At 44.9% G+C, this 20,240-nt stretch overlaps 1 protein-coding gene across 5 annotated transcripts in view; it reads left to right on the forward strand.

The window, feature by feature from the left end:
- Positions 1-342: 342 nt before the first annotated feature.
- CACNA1G (calcium voltage-gated channel subunit alpha1 G) overlaps positions 343-20,240 on the forward strand; it is a 234,858-nt gene continuing 214,960 nt past the window's right edge. For all 5 annotated transcript variants that reach the window (XM_056867108.1, XM_056867110.1, XM_056867111.1 and 2 more), the window contains exons 1-2: positions 343-448; positions 1,568-1,701. In XM_056867108.1, coding sequence (XP_056723086.1) covers positions 356-448; positions 1,568-1,701 — 227 coding nt within the window. In that variant the 5' untranslated portion in view covers positions 343-355. The remainder of the gene's footprint in view (positions 449-1,567; positions 1,702-20,240) is intronic.

Raw genomic sequence — 20,240 nt, forward strand, 5'->3', positions numbered from 1 at the left:
TACCACATGTGAAGAAATACTGGGAAGAGTCTATTATACAGTCTGCATAATAGTCCGAATCATTTTCTGTGATTGTGGTAAATATGGAAATACTGCTATTTAACTTGGGGAAGTAACACATGCTGCCAAACAGTGTGTGGAATTGTAGTCAGTATGTGGAATACTTACCTTCCAAGAAAAAGGACATAGGGAAAGCAAGCTAGTCTTTTCATCCCTCCCCCCACACCTTCATTATTTCCCTGATGCCTAATAATGTGGTGTTTCTGGTGCTAATGGCTGTTTCTGAACTTGCCTTCTGAAATGTTGGTTGTGTTCCTTGACGAATTGCCTGTGCACCTGGTTTGAAAGGGCCAGCATGCTGGTGATTCTCCTGAACTGTGTCACGCTGGGCATGTTTCATCCTTGTGAAGATATGGGCTGTGATTCCCCGCGCTGCAAGATTCTCCAGGTATAGGAACTTTCTACTTTTGTACTATGCTGTGGAAACATAATACACTTCTGTTCTTAAGGAGAAACTGTTTATTTACAAAACTGTCTGGAAGGTCCAAACAAGTGTGTGAAAAGGATCTTGGGGTCTTAGTAGACCAGGCACTGAACATGAGTCAGCAGTGTGATGCAGCAGCTAAAAAGGAAATGCGATCTTGGGCTGCATCGACAGAAGTATAGTGTCCAGATCACGTGAAGTGATGGTATCGCTTTACTCTGCTCTGATTAGACCTCACCTAGAGTTTTGTGTTCAGTTTTGGGCACCACAGTTTAAGAAGGATGTAGACAAGCTGGAACATGTCCAGAGGAGGGCAACAAAGGTGAAGACCTATGAGGAAAGGTTGAAGGAGCTGGGTATGTTTAGTCTGAAGAGAGAAGACTTAGAGGTGAAATGATAACCATCTTCAAGTACTTGAAAGGCTGTCATATAGAGGATGGTGCTGAGTTGTTTTCTGTTGCCCAAGAAGGTTGGACCAGAACCAGCGGGTTGAAATTAAATCAAAAGAGTTTCCGTCTAGACATTAGGAAGAATTTTCTAACAATTAGAGTGGTTCCTCGGTGGAACAGGCTTCCTTGGGAGGTGGTAAGCTCTCCTTCCCTGGAAGTTTTCAAGCAGAGGCTAGATGGCCATCTGTCAGCAATGCTGATTGTATGACCTGAGGCAGATCATGAGAGGGAGGACATCTTAGACATCTTCTGGGCATGGAGTAGGGGTCACTGGGTGTGTGTGGAGTAGGTAGTTGTGAATTTCCTGCATTGTGCAGGGGGTTGGACTAGATGACCCTGGTGGTCCCTTCCAGCTCTGTGATTCTAAGTATTCTTCCCTTACTCCTGGTGGAGGACTAAGAGTGGATAGCCACATTTCAGTGTGGCTACCATCTTTTTTTCTCACTCCTGTCCCATTAATTCAATGGTTTCATAGCTGCTCTTCCCTTTGAAGACTGGTAACAAAGTTTTCAATCCTGTCTGCAGAAAAATATGTGTAGAATGAGGACTTCCTTGAGGTCAGATCCCCCATATAGTAAATTGCCCCTGATTCAGCATCTAGATCCCAATCTTGTTCCACTTCTATATCTTCCAGAGTTTTGATGACTTTATATTTGCCTTCTTTGCTGTGGAAATGATAATCAAGATGATTGCACTAGGGATTTTCGGGAAGAAGTGCTACCTGGGAGACACATGGAATCGTCTGGATTTTTTCATTGTCCTAGCTGGGTAAGTAATAACCTAGTTTTCAAGAAAAATGTAACTTCCTGCTTACAGAACAGTTGACACAAAGATTATCGTGCTCATATTTCCTCTTCCTTAAATGTGAACAAAGCAAAGTAGAATGAGGAGAGAAAATGTCTGTATAGTAGTGGACATAACAAAGACCCTTACTTTCCAATGGCTTTCGTGATGAAATTACTTCACCCTGGGTATCTGTATAAAATGTAAAATTTTGCAAAGTGAATTTGCAGTCTGAGAATATTCAGAGGCAAAACTAAAACTGCCTTGACAGGTAGTCGGAAAGTTACAGAATAAGTTTTAAATAGAGAATCTCTGAGCTTTTGTGCATGAGCACATGGTGTAATGAAAAGATGTCCTGAATCTGGGTCCCGTGTCATTTATTATAGGCTGCCTTCCCTTTCCTGGGCTCAAGGCTAGTTCATGGAGAGGCCTACACACCTCATAGAAGCTTCCAGACTACAGGGAGCAGTTCCCCTGGAGAAAATGGTTGTTTTGAAGGGTGGACTATATGGCATTTTCCCTGCTGAGGTCCCTCCCCAAATCTTCCCCTCCTAGGGTTGCCAACCTCCAGGTAGTAGCTGGAGATCTTCTGGGGTCTCTTGGGGTTACAACATTTCTCCAGACAACAGAGAGCAGTTCACCTGGAGAAAATAGCCTCTTTGGAAGGTGGAGTCTATGGCATTATACCCCACTGCAGTCCCTCCCCACCCCTAACTCTGCTTTCCCCAGGCTCCACTCCCCAAAAATCTCCAGGTATTTCCCAACCCAGAGCTGGCAACCCTATCCCCTCCCCAGACTCTACCTTAGGGTTACCAGGTCCCTCTTCACCACAGGTGGGAGGTTTTTGGGGTAGGGCCTGAGGAGGGCCATTTTCTCCAGGGGAACTGATTTCTATCACCTGGAGATCAGTTGTAATAGAGGGAGATGGTCAGCTAGTACCTGGAGGTTGGCGACCCTAACTAGGAGGGCAATTTGTAATTTGTGGGAAAGTCTCTTAAGAAACAGGAACAGAGGGTATAGACTGTAAATTTCCTGATTAAAATAACTTAAATTTCCAATCTGTTGGTGGCAACGAAAAGGATGTGCTGGGGGAGGGGGAGGAGAATAAAGGCTGAGCAGTGAACTCTTTAGTGGAGTCCAGCAGCTTGAGGGCTGGGCCAATTGAATGTGGTTAGGGTTGCCAACCTCCAGGTACTAGTTGGAGATCTCCTGCTATTACAAATGATCTCCAGCCGATAGAGATCAATTCCCCTGGAGGAAATGTCCGCTTTGGCAATTGGACTCTATGGCACTGAAGTCCCTCCCCTCCCCCCCAACCCCGCCCTTTTTAGGCTCTACCCCAAAAACCTCCCACCTTTGGCAAAGAGGGATCTGGCAATCCTGCTTGTCTTCAGAATGAGGTGTCTTCAGGGTCCTTTTTGGCCCAATGTAAAACTAACTTTAGATATTTCCCAGTACAGTGTGCTGATAGCAAATATGATACAAAGTTGATATATTCATGTTCTCTGAATATTTGCTCTGGTTTGTTACATTTCCTGTTACTGTATGGCATACTCTATTGCAAATATTTCACTAGAGATATATGAGGGGTTTGCAAACCTCTAGGTTTTTTGTTTTTTTGCAAACGTCGTACAGTTTTCTGGGTTTCCTATGCAGTTGACCTTGCAATAGTTCTCCTGGCCTGTTGAGCTAAAAGGGCAGGTTGTGACTTACAAGGATTTGTGGAGGTGGAGTCTGCAAGATCAGAGGGCTGTCAGGGGTTGTTCGGGGGAGAAGAGAGGAATATGTTGACAACCAGTGAAATCTGCCATTCCATATAACCAAGCCAAACTGCAGTGGGTTCGTTGTTCAGTCCCCGACTTCTCCAGGTGCAGGACCGGAAAAGACTTTTTCCCCGAGACCCTGGAGAATTGCCGCACGTCAGAGTAGACAGCACAGGGGTAGTTGGACCAAATGCCTGGTTGTGTAGAATGTTCCTAGCAAAGGTGGGTGGTTTTTGCCTGAGGGAGCAAAATGTCTCAGCCTAGCTCTGCCAAGATATGTAGACACTTCATTCCTTTTTCTGTATTCGGGGAAGGCAGCCCTGTGTATTCTGAGATCATCCAGGAATTCGTGCGTGGGAGGAAACGTCCCTCAGCAGCAATCCCCCATCATATCACTACCAGATTAAACAACGAGTATTGTAAATAATGGCATGACATCACCTACCACAAGCTGCCTGCCTGGCCACGTGGTAAACAGGCCGAGGTGGACTGTGCCCTCGTTGTCCGCCGTAGCGGTCTCAGCGCCCAGCGGCACTCACAGTGTTAAGTTTTGCAGACGGCAGCAACAAAAGAATGCCACAAAACCCGCTTTCCTTTGTTTCCTGCCAGCCTGTGTGCTTTCCATACTGTAAGGTCCTTTGCTCCCCAGTTTTGGGCGGACTCAGCTGGCACTCTGCTCAAGTATTTTTTTTTTCTGGCTCCAGAAATATTGGTAGTCTCAGTTTCATGCAGATTGTCCAAATGGATGAGGTTTCAGCAAGTTTGTTTAAAGCACAGAGCTGTGTTCCAAAAAGGGAATATTTTAGTCAAAATGTGCGTGATTGCCCTTTTGTTTTGAGGGAACGAGACCAAGTTTTTGCCTTTCATGAAGTGTTTTTCTTTCAGAGGCACCTGGTTTAAATTAAAGGCTCTTTCTAGCACCCAAGAATCTCCTGGCGGAGGCTCGAAATCCACATGAAAAGTTCCTGGCTCCCAGCCAATAGGGTTAAGTTTCCTTAACACATAAAGAGCTTGGAGGCCCTCTCCTTACCTTCCTATTCATACTGAATGCCCAGAGTCTATTAGGGTTCTGCCCCTGCTCCCATACCCCCTCCCAAGTAATGAACTGGAATTTCCTGGAATCTACTGGAGGATTCTAGAAATAAACCACAACTGCAGCGTTTTCCCAGGTTAGGAAGTCAGCGGCAAAAATTCTTCCGCGCTACTAGAAGGAGCCATGCTGGTTGCATCAAAGGTATTGTGTGCTTGTACTACTAATAATAGTTCTTAGCATTTGTGTAGTCCTTGACAGTGTTGAAAGCATTTGACTTAATTATCACGGAAATCCTTATAACAACCCTGTAAAGGTGTTATGTTCCCCATGTTGCAGATGGTGAGAACATGTTATGTTTGCCATGTTGCAGATGGTGAGAATGACTTGCCTAAGGCTACTTAGTGAGCTCATGACTTACAGCCTGACTAGCCAAGTAGGGTTGCCAGCCTCCAGGTACTAGCTGGAGATCTGCTATGACATCTGATCTCCAGCCGATAGAGATCAGTTTCCCTGGAGAAAATGGCTGCTTTGGCAATTGGACTCTATGGCATTGAAGTCCCTCCCCTCCCCAAACCCAGCCCTCCTCAGGCTCCACCCCAAAAACCTCCCGCCGGTGGTGAAGAGGGACCTGGCATCAACATAGCCAAGACATTTCCCACGTGTATTCATAAGGACCCTCTCTGCAGCAGGTTCACAGCCTTCCCTTCCTGATGCTACTTTGCAGGAGAGGGAGTCCAGAAAGACCCTTGCTTCTCTAGCCCTGGTTGAATGAATGAATTTATTTACAGCAATAGCCAGCACAACTCATCCAGTTACAACCTATAAAAGAGTAACTAGCCCTGGTTGGAGCACACATGCTGCGAAGTGGCCCAACTGGACACTTGCCCTTCATTGTGTATCTGCTGAGCCTGTGCTAGGAATGCCACAGGAAATCCAGCAGGAGCCCCAGCAGCTCATGGACACAAAGGGGCTGAGTGTGTTGGCAGAGGAGCATATTTTCTGAAGCAGCAGCAGTTCTGGCTGCACAGGATGCCCTGCAAGGCAATACCACACCATGTTCTCAGACATTTCAAAACATTTTCTCAGAGCTTGGTTGAATCATGGATCTTGGCCCCTGAAAGGGGCCAACATAGGGTTGCCAACCTCCAGGTAGTAGCTGGAGATCTCCTGGTATTACAACTGATCTTCAGCCGATAGAGATCAGTTCACCTGGAGAAAATGGCCGCTTTGGTAATTGGACTCTAGCATTGAAGTCCCTCCCCTTCCCAAACCCCACCCTCCTCAGGCTCCACCCCAAAAATCTCCAGGTATTTCCCAACCTGGAGCTGGCAACCCTGGTCCAACCAGATGTAAGGGCATGCTACCTGTAAGCATCCATGTGGAAAATGTGATTTCTGGTTAGGCCTGAGGAGAGATTTAAACTGGGGACTGACTTGTTCCTGGACATGGTGCTGTTAATGGAGAAGCCAGTTGACACTGTTGCCAGGAGCTCCTACTTTGAGTTACATCTGGCCCTTAACCAGGCCCCTTACCTAGATTTTGTCAAGTTGGCTATTGTTGATCCATGCATACATGCTGTATGTGCTGCTGCATTTGAAGACGCCACAGAAACTCCAGTTAATAAAAAATGTGGCAGCAAAGCTCCTCTCTGCGCTCAGTTGTTAGGAACATATGACTGTGCTGCCTCAACTGCACTGGCTAACTATTTGCTTCTGGGCCCAATTCAGAATGCCGGTTATCAACTTTAAGGTCCTTCATGGTCTAGGGCCCTCAGAGTTATCAAACTCCAGACTCCGCAGAAGGCGAATAGACAAAACCCGAAAAGCCCAATATCTGTTTGACTTTTTTGGGATTCGCCTATTTGGCTTTGAGCAGATTCTCATGTTTTGGTATTCGGTCGTCTCGAAACCTGAATATTGCAGAAACAGCTAATTTCAGGTTTATTTTCAGTTCGGTTATATTGATAGGCACAACCCTGCTTAGGACTGTCTGTCTGTCTGTCTACTGTGAGATCACGGGCCTTTTCCATGGTGGCCCCAGTAGTTTGGAATGGCCTGCCAGAGTAGGTGAGGAGGGTGCCGTCACCTGTTACATTTAGGAAGCCCTGTAAGGCAGTCTTGTTTCAGAGAGCATTGGGTGAACGGTGACTTTTCCCAGCAGATTTGGGTGTGAGTTTGCTGAGCTTGTGTGTTTTAATTCTTGTTTGGATGTTTTTAAATTGGTAATTTAGGCATTTCAGTCTGTTTTAATGTTGTTAATTGGGCTATTATTTATATCCTTGCAACTTTGGTTGCTGCATTGTTCACCACCTTTATTTATGTCCAACATTTCTATGCCGCCTTTTCACCCAATACAGGGTCCCTAAGGCAGTGAACATAAGAACATTAAAAACATTTCAGACATTTCAAAACATTTAAAACAATGTTTAATATACCAATATATCTATTAATTATTTAAACAGTTAAATAAAACAAATAAACTCATAAACGCACAAACAGGGAGGAGGGTTAGCGAGGGAGTGTCAAACTAATTTTTAAAAGACAGTGATGGGGACAGACAAATCTCCCCGAGGAGGGAATTGACAACACAACTGGGAAGGCCCTTTCTCAGGTTGCCACCCATCTAGCCTTAGGGGCACCCAACACAAGGCATCTAAAGATGACCAGAGTGGTCAGGTAGGTTCATATGGAAGAAGGTGGTCCTTAAGATATGCCAAAGCGGCCATTTTCTCCAGGGGAACTGATCTCTATCGGCTGGAGATCAGTTGTCATAGCAGGAGATCTCCAGCTAGTACCTGGAGGTTAGCAAGCCTAGAAGGAGCTATCCCGCTCAGCCCCTAGGATCAAGTGTCACATCAAAGCTTTTAACTATCTAATACACTAAAAGAGATCTGGCTTCCATTTTATGTATGTTCAGAGTGATGGGCTGCAGCCATCGAGGTCTGAAATGAAATGCTGCTACTTCATTATACTCCTGTCCCTTGGTTCTTGTAGGTTATCCGGGCTGTGTGACCGTGGTCTTGGTATTTTCTTTCCTGACGTTTCACCAGCAGCTGTGGCAGGCATCTTCTGAGGAGTAACACTGAAGGACTGCTGATTTCTCAGGTTGGCCAAGTCTGCAGTATCTTTCATGTTCTTTTATCCTTGTTTGTATGCTGCGTTTTGTGGTCCCAATACAAACAAGGATAAAAGAACATGAAAGATACTGCAGACTTGGCCAACCTGAGAAATCAGCAGTGGCTGAACATGGACTGACACAAACAGGACACAGGGTCTTATTCCAAGACACTGAAAGACTGGACAATTCTACCAACTATTTTGTCAGATTGCACAGAGAAGCCATTGAAATTCATAAACATCAGCACAACTTTAACAGAAAAGAAGTGAGTTTAAGAATGAATAAGGCTTGGCTTCCTGTCCTGAAAACCTCCAGACTAACAAAGACTACAGTCCACAATAGCCATGCAGATTAGCTTTGGATTTCACACATTAACAGATCACTTCAGGATACAATGGTTCCATATTAACATACCACACCCTCATTAGCACATTATCTTGATATTTACAGGACAATAATTAGCACATTGCCTTTGATACTTTTTGAAGGACAATGATTCAGTTCAAACCCAACCCCTTTCTGACTATATATTACTTTTCCTACACACTTGACACTGAGAGACACTGTCCTTCAGTGTTACTCCTCTGAAGATGCCTGCCACAGCTGCTGGCGAAACGTCAGGAAAGAAAATACCAACCAAGACCACGGTCACACAGCCCGGATAACCTACAAGAACCAATGAACTCTGACCGTGAAAGCCTTCGCCAATACTCCTGTCCCTATTTCCCACTGTTAAGAACAGTGGCTTGTAAAACTCCTCTGAAAGGCAACTCTTCTCTCACCCCCGAATGTGATTGGTCAGAAGACATTGCTAAACTCCTCTGAGCAACAACTGGCATTGGCAAAGTTCCGAGGCTAGTAGGATGAGCAAGGATGCAGCAAAGAGAGTGGAAGGAGGCTTCCAGCTGTTTTGGTCAGCTTTGTAGCTTGGGACCTGTCACTGCCTTTTTCTCTCTCTCTCTCTCTTCAAATAGGGCAAAGTTAGTCACAATTTTGGGATGGGATTCGCTTTTCCTCAAGTTGCAGCTAGGAGTGCTCAGATATGTGCAACAGAGACTTCAGTAGATCCTGGGTATGTGCAGTTGAGCTACAAAGCTACATATACTTTCAGGCGCCTGCTGCCCTTGAAGAGCTTGATTGCATCATGCTAACTGAGAATGCAGCTTCAGATCTCAGATATGCCCTGGAGTAACTCTGAAGAATGTGGAGCATGTTTGTATGTGTGTGTCTCTGTCCTTCTCTGGTGTCTGTGTTGCATTGCCCTTTTCCTCACCAGTACATTCAGAGTCACATGCAAAGAAGGCAGCATGTAATTCTGAACATGTGCTCAGCCGGCTGAGTTGAAACCTAGCCTAGGTTTCCCTCCTAGGCTTTCACTTGGCCTGTTCAGCGCAGTTCTAATAACATCTGCAGAAACTTGTTCTTGCCAGACTTTTGGGGCTCATTAAGGCTGTGCTAGAAAACCCCTAGCATACCTTTCAAAGGTCAGCCTGGACAAAATCTGCCTTGGGGTTATCCCCAGTTAGTGCTTGGTAATGATCTTTGCCTGCAGTATGAAAGCATGTACAACTGGCCTGCTGCTGCAGACAATCTTCTGGGAAGATTGTTGGCTTGAGAGTGCACAGTGTTTGTTTGGGTGTCTTGGATCTCTCATGAATCATAATTCAATTCAGGAATTCCCCTCACTGAGCTAGGCCTGCAGGTTTCACAGAAAAGTGATGGGAGGCATTACCCTACCAAACCAAGAGCTCACTGAGACCTACATCAAGGCATATTTCCTAATCGATATAAGTCATATTTTTCTCTTGCCCATCACCCAAGGAGCTCAAAGTTGCATATATTGTTTTCCCCATCTCCATTTGATCCTCACAACAACCCTGTGAGGGAGGTTAGCCTGAGGGGGGGGGAAGCAGCTGGCCAAGGTCTAGGGTTGCTAACCTCCAGGTAATAGCTGGAGATCTCCTGCTATTACAACTTATCTCCAGCCAATAGAGATCTGATCACCTGGAAAAAAGGTCCTCTTTGGCAATTGGACTCTATCGTATTGAAGTCCCTCCCCAAACCCCGCCCTCCTCAGGCTCCACCCCAAAAATCTCCTACTGGTGACGAAGAGGGACCTGGCAACCCCACCAAGGTCACCCAGTGAACCTCACGGTTAAGTGAGAATTTGAACATTGCTCTTCCTACGTCCAGCATTCTAACCATTATACCACAACAGCTTTCAAATGAACAGGAACATGTTTCAAGATGATATGTATTTGTAATCTTGTTTGCCATAGTTGGACAATTGGGTAGAGGTAACACAGTGTCAACAAATATAAGGCCCTGAATTTAGTATTAAGAGTAGAAAGCTAAAAATATAACAGATGCTAAACCCCCCCCCCCTTGACCTGACTGGGCCCCCAGCCGCCACAACCCACGCGGCATTAAAGGCTTGCAGTGCTTTCAGAAGTGCTTTGGCTTTGGTGGGTCTGCAGGGAAAAGCTGTCTTCAGATTGAAGTTGAACATGTGGCGCTTTCTAGGCTAGCCCAGCATGCCTAAGACACACGAATGGAGGCCTCTCTGTGCAGCCATTTGTCAGGTCGTGTGGCAGGAAAAGTGCGTGAAAACTCAGGATGAGCCCTAGGGCTGCCAACCTCCAGGTAGTAGCTGGAGATCTCCCGCTATTACCACTGATCTCCAGCCAATAGAGGTCAGTTCACCCGGAGAAAATGGCTGCTTTGGCCATTGGACTCTATGGCACTGAAGTCCCTCCCCAACCCCTGCCCTCCTCAGGCTCTGCCCCAAAAATCTCCAGGTATTTCCCAACTCGGATCTGGCAATCCTAGTGAGCCCCAAAATCAGGCAACAAAGGATGAATTAAATCAGCCTTGGGGATCATATATTACCTAAATAAAGTTTGCTTCTTGAGCGAGCCCACAACTGTACCTGATCATACACATCCTTCCTGGGCAAAGTCTTCCCTTCTTTGTTCCGGATGTATTGCAACTTTGCTGTTAAGACTCCTGCCTGGTCAGCTTTGGCTTTTTGCTACACGATCTTTCTTTGCTTTTGAGTGTTTGAACTGTTCCCAACCAGGCCTTGTCAAAGCCACTCTAGTTAAATATGAAGTGAAACAGCCTGTTTCCTTCTGCCACTCCCCAAGCTCATTGAGTTTCTCCTTTATTTCACAGCTGAGGGCATACCTCATTGCTTTTCTGGGCACATCCCTCCCCTTCATTACATAAAGTAATTTGCTTCTTTTTCTGTTCTAGTGCCCAAATAACAGCTGAAATATCTGCAAGGTGCTCAGAATCTGTGGTTCTGTGTTCTCTTTTGGTGAGCCATCTAGTGTTGCCAACCTCAAGGTACTAGCTGGAGATCCCCTGCTATTACAAGTGATCGCCAGCCGATAGAGATCAGCTCACCTGGAGAAAATGGCCGTTTTGGCCATTGGACTCTATGGCATTGAAGTCCCTCCCCTCCCCAAACCCCGCCCTCCTCAGGCTCCGCCCCAAAACCCTCCCGCTGGTAGCAAAGAGGGACCTGGCAACCCTACAGCCATCTAAACAGAGATCTGTAAACTGGTGTGTAGATGGCTAAGGAAACTGTCTCTTGCCAATCTGAAACTGCTTGTTTTTGTTGAGCAAAGGTGTTGTTCATCTCAGCAGTACATGAACACATGAAACTGCCTTATAGTGAATCAGACCCTTGATCCATCAAAGTCAGTACTGTCTACTCAGACTGGGAGCGCCTCTCCAGGATTTCAGGCAGAGGTGTTTCACATCACCTACTTGCCTAGTCCCTTTAACTGGAGATGCCAGGGATTGAACCTGGGACCTTCTGCATGCCAAGCAGATGCTCTACCACTGAGCCAGAGCCCCTCCCCTATATATAGGGTTGCCAACCTCCAGGTGGTAGCTGGAGATCTCTCGCTATTACAACTGATCTCCAGGTGACAGAGGTCAATTCCCCTGGAGAACATGACTGCTTTGGCAATTGAGCTCTATGGCATTGAAGTCCCTCCTCTCCTGAAACCCAGCCCTCCTCAGGCTCCACCACCAAAATCTCCAGGTATTTCCCAACCCAGAGCTGGCAGCCCTTAGTGCATATATTCATAAAGGGTTCCATTATGAAGGCACAGCAGCTTCTTTTGAGGATTTCCAATCCTGAAACGTTGCCAAATGCTAACATGGATGTTATGGGGAGGATTTTCAGTGAATGACAGGACTGGAGAAATATCTGAGCAAGCTAAAGAAAGATCCAAGCTGCCGCAGCTGATCCACACTGGCATGCAACAGGAATTAAATTCGAGATTTATTTTCACACATGATGCTAAAAACATTTGTTGTGATTTATAATGTGAACGTAAAAGAAGCATTAGCCCAGAATTCTCATGTGCATTACAAAGGTCTTTCTTGTCCCTCTTTAGAATGTTCAGATTTTCATGTTAATGGTACAAGGGAGGCTCAAAATTGATCAAGCATGGTGTGTGAAAATGTCCCAAAGCTGATTCCTGATTTAAAAGTCCTTTCATGGCATGTAAGTACTGTTCCCCCCCACCCACAAAGCTTAACCAGTACTAACTGCCATCTGCAGCGATATTCTCCTGTTAGCAGGAGGCCAAACTGCACATATTAAAAAGATAACTCTATTAGTGTATATAACAGCTAGGGTTGTCAGGTCCCTCTTCACCATTGGTGGGAGGTTTTTGGGGTAGAGTCTGAGGAGGGCGGGGTTTGGGGAGAGGAGGAACTTCAGTGCCATAGAGTACAATTGCCAAAGCGGCCATTTTCTCCAGGGGAACTGATCTCTGTCCCCTGGAGATCAGTTGTGATAGCAGGAGATCTCCAGCTAGTACCTGGAGGTTGGCAACCCTACAGAGTCCACTCTCCAAAAAACCCATTTTCTCCAGGGGAATTGATGTCCATCATCTGGAGATCACTTGAATTCTGGGAGATCTCCAGAAAGCATGTGGAGGTTGGCAACCCTCGGGAATCAGGTTTGAATGTTTTCCCTGTGGGTGGTAATAACAAACATGTTAGAAAGATCACGATGTGGCTCACGAGACCTCATACCCTGGTGCTGCTGGATTTTTGCTCTTTTCTAATGATAGAAAGAAAGAGACTCACCGGGATTTCTCCCTGAAGCACTGTCACGTCCTGAAAATAAGATTTCAGTGTAGTTAGGCAAAGCCTCATTCACAAAACTGTTGTAAGGTGATGAGGTACAGGTTAAGTGATAATGGTGTGTGATGACTGATTGTGTGATTGAATCGCTGCCTACTCAAATCCCCCCCCACAAAGCCATATTTTATAATGTCGTACCTCCACTTACTTTTCAAAGCTTCATGTTGGCATGGTGAAAAAATTACACAAAAATCAGGAGTAGTAAAATGTATTATTTACCCCCGGCTCCCCTTCCCTTTCTTTTCTGTCTTTTGCTTTGTCTGAGGAAGGGGTGGGAGGTTGAGGTTTGGGAGGGGGACTTTTCTAGTGCTGAGATTAATAAAGGAAGAAAGTTGTGGGTAGTGGAAAGATGGAGGGACTGATATGTACTGTTATAATTCAAAAATGAGACAATTGGATAAATTTGAATAAAGGGTTAAACAGAGTATATACAAGCTATGGTTGCCAGGTGCCCGCTGGTGGCGGGCAAACCCCCGACAATTTACCCCTCTGCCTGCCGACCACCTGAGGATCGGCGGGCAAATGTGCATGCTCTCGTCACTTCCGGTTTAGAACCGGAAGTTCCGCCTTGCGAGGGGCCTTATACCTCTTAGTTTGAGTGGTAAAGTGCCGCTTTACCACTCAAACTAAGAGGTAAAGGCCCTTTGCGACGCACGCAAAGGCTCTTGCGTGTGTGCACGCCAATGCACGCGTGCACACACGCACTATCCGAGAACAGCCTCCAGCCGGAGGAAAGGAGGGACCTGGCAACCCTAATACAAGCCCAGACTAACTTTGTTTATAGTAGGCAGTTTAGCACCGGAACTCAGCCCAAATCAGCCCCTTTCCCTGCTCACCTGCCTTTCATGTTAAAAGTTTAGTTCCCTTACAATAAGATACCCTGGTTTTTAGTCCCACTACAAAAGGCATTGTGGTTGAGAAGCACCTCCAAACAGCATATGCAGTCAGGAAGTAGACACTTTATGTGTGCTAATAGGAAGATGCTCATGACCTATGTTTGCCGTTTCCATGGGGAGGCTGTGTACAAAGCAAGAAATAGGCTGAGAAGTTCAAACTTTTTTTAAAAAAATACTATTTATTTATTATTTGGAATATTTCTTTTCTGCCTCTTCCAACTCCTGCTTGAGGCTGCTTACAACTGAAAACCACAGTACTAAAACACAAGCAGCATAAAAACTATCCATAAAACAAAAGGAGCCTATTAAAAAGCTGATAAAATAAAACCCCTTATTAAAAGACTGGTGCCAGATGAGCCCCAAGGGGGAGGGGTGTTCCAAAGGTGAGGTGCCTCCACAGAAAAGGCCCTGTCTTGAGTCACCACCAGCCTCGCCTCTGGGCAGGGGCCCAGAGAGCAGGGTTTAAGAGGCAGATCTTAACTGGTGGGTTGGATGGTATGGGAGGAGATGGTCTTTCAGGTACTCTGGCCTCAAGCCTTCAGGATGTTACGGGTAAGAACCAGCGTATTGAATTTTGCCTGGAAACGGATAACCGATGCAGATCTTTCAGCACAGGGGTGATACAATCCCTGTAACAAATCCCTGACAATAAGTAGCCTGGCTGCTACATTTTGGACCAATTGAGCTTGCCGGACTGTTTTCAAAGGCAGCCCCCCACAGAGTCCATTACAGTTATCTCGCTTGAATGATATCAGAGCATGGATCACTGTGGGCAGATAATGTTTTTTGGGGAATAGTCATAGCTGGTGATCTTGCCTGAGCTGATAAAAGGCACTACATGCCATGGATGAGACCTGAGCTTCCAACCAAAGGCCAGTATCCAGTAACACCCCCACGCTATGAACCTACTCCTTCAGGGAGATTGTAGCCCCCTCCAGGACAGGCTGGCTCCACAGGTCCCAAGCAGCTTCTCCATTGATCAACAGCACCTCATTCTTGTCTGAATTGAGCTTCAGTTTATTGGTCCTTGTCCATCCTATTGGCAAAGCGTCAAAGTAAGTACGTACTATTTATTATCTCTGTATGGCATTGGGCCTTTCCAAAGATACCATTTTGTCCTGATTTCAGGCCAATTTCCATTTTACAAAAAACACAGGTCTGCTTTGAGGTCCTCACCTTGTTTTCTGCATTCTGCATGCATGCTGTGCCTGCTCAGGATCATGATTGCAGATTGGATGGAGAAGGGGCTTCATCCTTCTCCTCTCCTACACCATTTATCTGCCCTGAAATGGTTGGTGGAGGGCACTGTTTGCTCCATTTGGGAAACCAATGAGTTTTCATGTGTGTTTCCCCAGGAAATGAAATGGTTCCCCCAGGGACCACTTCAGGTCAGGAAAACAGCATCAGGAAGAAAATCAAAGCCCCTTCTCCACACACTTCACAGTCAGGACTAGGAACTCATATGTTGAGACTGTTGCGCAAGACATGGGATGGGTACCCCTGGACCCAACATGTATACCTTGTAATGTAGAAATCAGCCCAGTAGTCCGGACTGGTGAAGAAATTATTTCATTATGATAATGCAATGCAGCTTTTAGCACTACTCACAGAGAGTGTGGCGTTTGCCATACATCCCTCTAATTATAGCTGTGGGATGAGAATAGTGCCATAATATCAGATCTCATTCTTTTTAAAAAATACAGCTCTGGCTAGAACAGAGCTCCACATGGAAATGAGGAGTTCTGATGAATCACATAATTATGGTCCATTATTTCAAAGGGAATTCTGGGAAATGGATATTGAAAGAGCCCTTGAAGGTTAGCAGGAGCTGGGAGAAAGACCTTTGACACTCAAAAAGTAATATAATCACTGTATCTGAGACTGTGAGATCCTGTAGCATTCAGGGTGAATACTTACTGAACAAAGTATGCAGAATTATTGAAAAGTCATTGCTGCTTAGCAGTAGAATGTCACCAGTAATGGAATTGTAGGGCATTCTGTCCCTCTTGCCATTTCGGTTGGGGCTTGTTGAACACACACACACACACACACACACAAAGGTCAGGGGTTATAAGAATGCTGAAATGCAAAAAAATATATGCTGCACCTATTAATATAATTGATAATTATTAAATGATAGCACAGGACAGTGCTTTTTCAGAACTGTCCGTGAGAATGTCAATAGTGATGGCCAAACTGGTGAAAATGGCAACACCATTTTGTGCTTCATTTTTTTGTGTTGAAGTTTTCGTTGTGGTTTTTAGATGACTCTCAAATTGTCTTGTATGGCATGAATACATGAAGCTGCCATATAGTGAATCAGACCATTGGTCTATCAAGGTCCATGTTGTCTGCTCTGATTGGCAGCAGCTCTCTGGTGTCTCAAATATACCTGTTTAACATCACTCACAGCCTGATCCTTTGCGGACCTTCTGCATGCAAAACAGATGCTTCACCACTGACCTGCTAACTGTCCCTCCATGTAAATGGAGATATTGGCCTTTTCTGCTTATTAGCATATCTTCCTCTGCTTTTATGTTCATGCCCATATAACCTTTCTCTCTCATAGACACATCTGTTACTCCATCGTGGTATAATGATTAAGAGCGGTGGTTTGGAGCTGTGGAGTCTGATCTGGAGAACTGGGTTTGATTCCCCACTCCTCCACATGAGCAGCGGAGGCTAATCTGGTGAACTGGATTTGTTTCCCCACTCCTACACATGAAGCCAGCTGGGTGACCTTGGGCTAGTCACACACTCTCAGCCCCACCTACCTCACAGGGTGTCTGTTGTGGGGAGGGGAGAGGATTGTAAACCAGTTTGATTCTCCCTTGAGTGGTAGAGAAAGTCGGCATATAAAAACCAACTCCTCCTCCTCCTCCTCCTCCTCCTCTTCCTCTTCCTCTTCCTCTTCCTCTTCTTCTTCTTCTTCTTCTTCTTCTTCTTCTTCTTCTTCTTCTTCCTGAGAGCACATTATTTTCAGTATTTGGTATTCTGTTAGAGAAAAAGAAGGTTAAGTACGTCAGTTAAGAACACAGTTAAAACACAACTGGATAATTAAAATTCTTAGGTGTATCGCTAATCTGTCTGTACTTATCCTTCAGTTGAGTAATCATTGTCTCCACACAGATAGAGGGTAATCCTAAAAGTAAGCCCCATTGAATAAAATGGGACTTCTAAATAGACCAGCCTTAACCTGGATAGCCTAGGCTACTCTGATTTCATCAGATCTCAGAAGCTATGCAGGGTCGGCCCTGGTTAGTACTTGGATGGGAGACCACTAAGGAACACCAGGGTTGCTATGCAAAGGAAGTCAATGGCAAACCTCTTCTGAAAGACTCTGGCCTTGAAAATCCCGTAAAGGGTTGCCGTAAGTCGGCTGTGACTTTTTTTTTTTGAAAAATCTTTTTATTTTTATATTATTCCATAATAATCCAACATATCAACAACTAAATAATAATCTTTAACAATTAAAAATAAGCAAATATTGTTATTGATAACATTTTAGTAATCCAAACAAACTATTTACCTTCCCCCCATCCTCCTCCATCTATTATAAATTGTATACTCTTCTGCCAACAGTACTAATCTCATTATTATATTATACACCAGTTATTTATCTCTTAGATTCCATTAAAAATTTACCAAGAAAAATAAGATTGCATAAAAAGATCAGATCAATGTATAACCTTTAAATCTCCCCATTTGAAATTCATTTTCACAATAATTTCTCCAAGCCTCCCATTCCCCCAAGAACTGCGCATTTTCTTTCTGATTTATTAAAGCTGTTAGTTTTGCCATTAATGTTAGTTCCAGCATCTTAAATATCCAGTCTGTTTTGCTTGGTACTTCCGCCGTCTTCCATTTAGCTGCATATATCAACCTTGCCGCTGTGGTGGCATAAATCAAAAAAGTTCTTTGAGTAAAGATATTGTCCGGTATCATACTCAGTAGCATCATCTCAGGTGTCTTAGGTACATTTTGCTGTAAAATCAGTCTTATTTCATTGTATATCATATCCCAAAAGTTTTTAGCCTTTTCACATGTCCACCACATATGGTGGAAAGAACCTATTTCTATATTACATTTCCAACATTTTGGTGACATTGAATTATAAGACAGTGCAAGTTTTTTGGGTGTTAATTACCATCGATACATCATCTTATAAATATTAAGTCGGCTGTGAATTGATGGCACTTGGCACACACAAATAGACCAACTTAGGACTGTCCCCACAGTTACCCAATGTGCAGTGGTAGCCGTATTCATTTTTATGCACTCTGCCTGACTGACATTTCTAGGATAGAATCATAGAGTTTGAAGGGATCACCAGGGTCATCTAGTCCAACCCCCTGCACAATGCAGGAAATCCAGAACTACCCACACACACACACACACACACACACCTACTCCATGCCCAGAAGATGGCCAGGATGCACTCCCTCTCATGATCTGCCTAAGGTCATAGAATCAGCATTGCTGACAGATGGCCATCTAGCCTCTGCTTAAAAACCTCTAGGGAAGGAGAGCCCACCACCTCCCGAGGAAGCCTGTCCCACTGAGGAACCACTCTAATTGTTAGAAAGTTCTTCCTAATGTTTCGACTCTTTTGATTTAATTTCAACCCGTTGGTTCTGGCCCAACCTTCTGGGGCAACAGAAAACAACTCGGCACCATCCTCTATATGAAAGTCCTTCAAGTACTTGAAGAGGATTTAGCTCTTCAATACAAGCCAAAGTGTCTGAGCCAGCCAGCTGTCTGTTGAGATGTGCAACAGCTGGGGTGAAGAACGGGAACACTCTGGCTTTGTATATGTGCGTGTGGGCATGCATTTGAGTAATAACTGCAGTTGTCCTTCCCAGATTTTCTCAAGCCCCAAACATAATTTCAGCACCAGTATATTCCTTTGGTTCTTTCTGACTCTTTTTTCTGATTATGAAGCTAATGGTGAGAGCCAGGTTGGCGCTGCTTGATCAGTTCTTCACCTTTCATAGTTTTTGAGTGAACCTAACTCCTGATTAACATCGTTGGGTCAGATCTATGGTGCTTCCTAGTCCAGTTTCTAAAAGTAGGCCATACTGGATGCTTCAGGATAAAAGTAAAACGAATAGAGCAATCAGAAAAAAAGAGAAAGTGATTTTCCTTGATTTCCCACCCCCTTCCCCACAGAGCTGTTGACATCCAAAGATGTGCTGTGGAATGCCAGCACATTCTAAGAACCATTTTGCTTAATAGACAGTCCAATAGCTGGAACATTGAGTGGGGATGGGGCGGGGGGGGCAGAGAAGATGCCACAGAGGATAGAGTTGTACTTGTCTTTGGAGAGTTATGTAAGTAGTTTTTAAAATGCAGTGTCTGGACTTTTATCATTTCATTTTTTACAAGATTCAGAAAATATGTATTTCAGAAGAATAGTCAGTTGGAGATGCACTTCATGTAGGGTTGTCAGCTCCAGGTTAGGAAATACGTTGAGATTTTTGGGGTGGAGCCTGAGGAGGGCAGGGTTTGGAGAGAGGAGGGACTTCAATGCCATAGAGTCCAATTGCCAAAGCAGCCATTTTCTCCATGGGAACTGATCTCTGCCACCTGGAGATCAGTTGCAATAGCGCGAGATCTCCAGCCATCACCTGGAGGTTGGCAACCCTAACCTCATGCTTCTGATGAAGTAGGCTGTAGTCTGAAGATTTATGCAACAGAAAATGTGTTAAAGTCATGTGACAGGAAGGAGAAAGTCAGAATTATGACCTTATTAAGGCCAGGTCCATAGGCAACAGACCAAGAGAGCCAGGAATAGGAAACACAGAGGTCAGTTTTTCAAATAGCTTTCCTTCAGCATAAGGATACTTCCTCCAGTTTGTGGGTCTTCCTTCAATGGAAGAACTACTTAATTTAGAGGAAAGTTCCTTACACTGGAGGAAGTCTTCAAACTTGAGTGAAAAGGAAAGATGGGGGTATAGATATTTTAATAAATAAATTAACTTTGCTCAGTGGAGTGGTAGGATAGGCCTAGGACCCACCCCACAAGCTAAGCAATAGGAGTTGTACCGTAGTGAGGCAGAACCAAAAGATCAGTGCCGTAGAGTAATTCTTTCTACCACAGACTGACTTTGCCTTGGTGCTCTGCTACTTCTCTCAGTGTGAGTGCAAAGAGAGGCAGAGAGCATGGTACCTTTGCGCTGTATACATGCACACTCACAGCAGGTCCTTCCACAAGGCAGCAAAAAAAGATGGCAGCTCTAATTTTTTGTGTGCCGTTGTCACAGTTGACTTATGGTGACCCCTGGTGAGGTTTACAAGGGAAGAGACATTCAGAGGTGTTTTGCCATTGCCTGCCCCCCCGTCACAACCCTGGTATTCCTTGGAGGTCTTCCATCCAGATACCAGCCAGGGTTGACCCTTCTGAGATCTGACGAGATCAGGCTATCCTGGGCTATCCAGGCTATCAGGGCTCGCAATCCAGCAGGTGGGACTCTGTGACTCAGACTAAGGATCCTGAGCTATGGGTTGAAGACCACTGAACGACATCACAAAATTCTCATGTTAGAG

This window comes from Euleptes europaea, chromosome 1 (assembly GCF_029931775.1).
Source record: "Euleptes europaea isolate rEulEur1 chromosome 1, rEulEur1.hap1, whole genome shotgun sequence".
Classification (NCBI taxonomy): Eukaryota; Metazoa; Chordata; class Lepidosauria; order Squamata; family Sphaerodactylidae; genus Euleptes; species Euleptes europaea.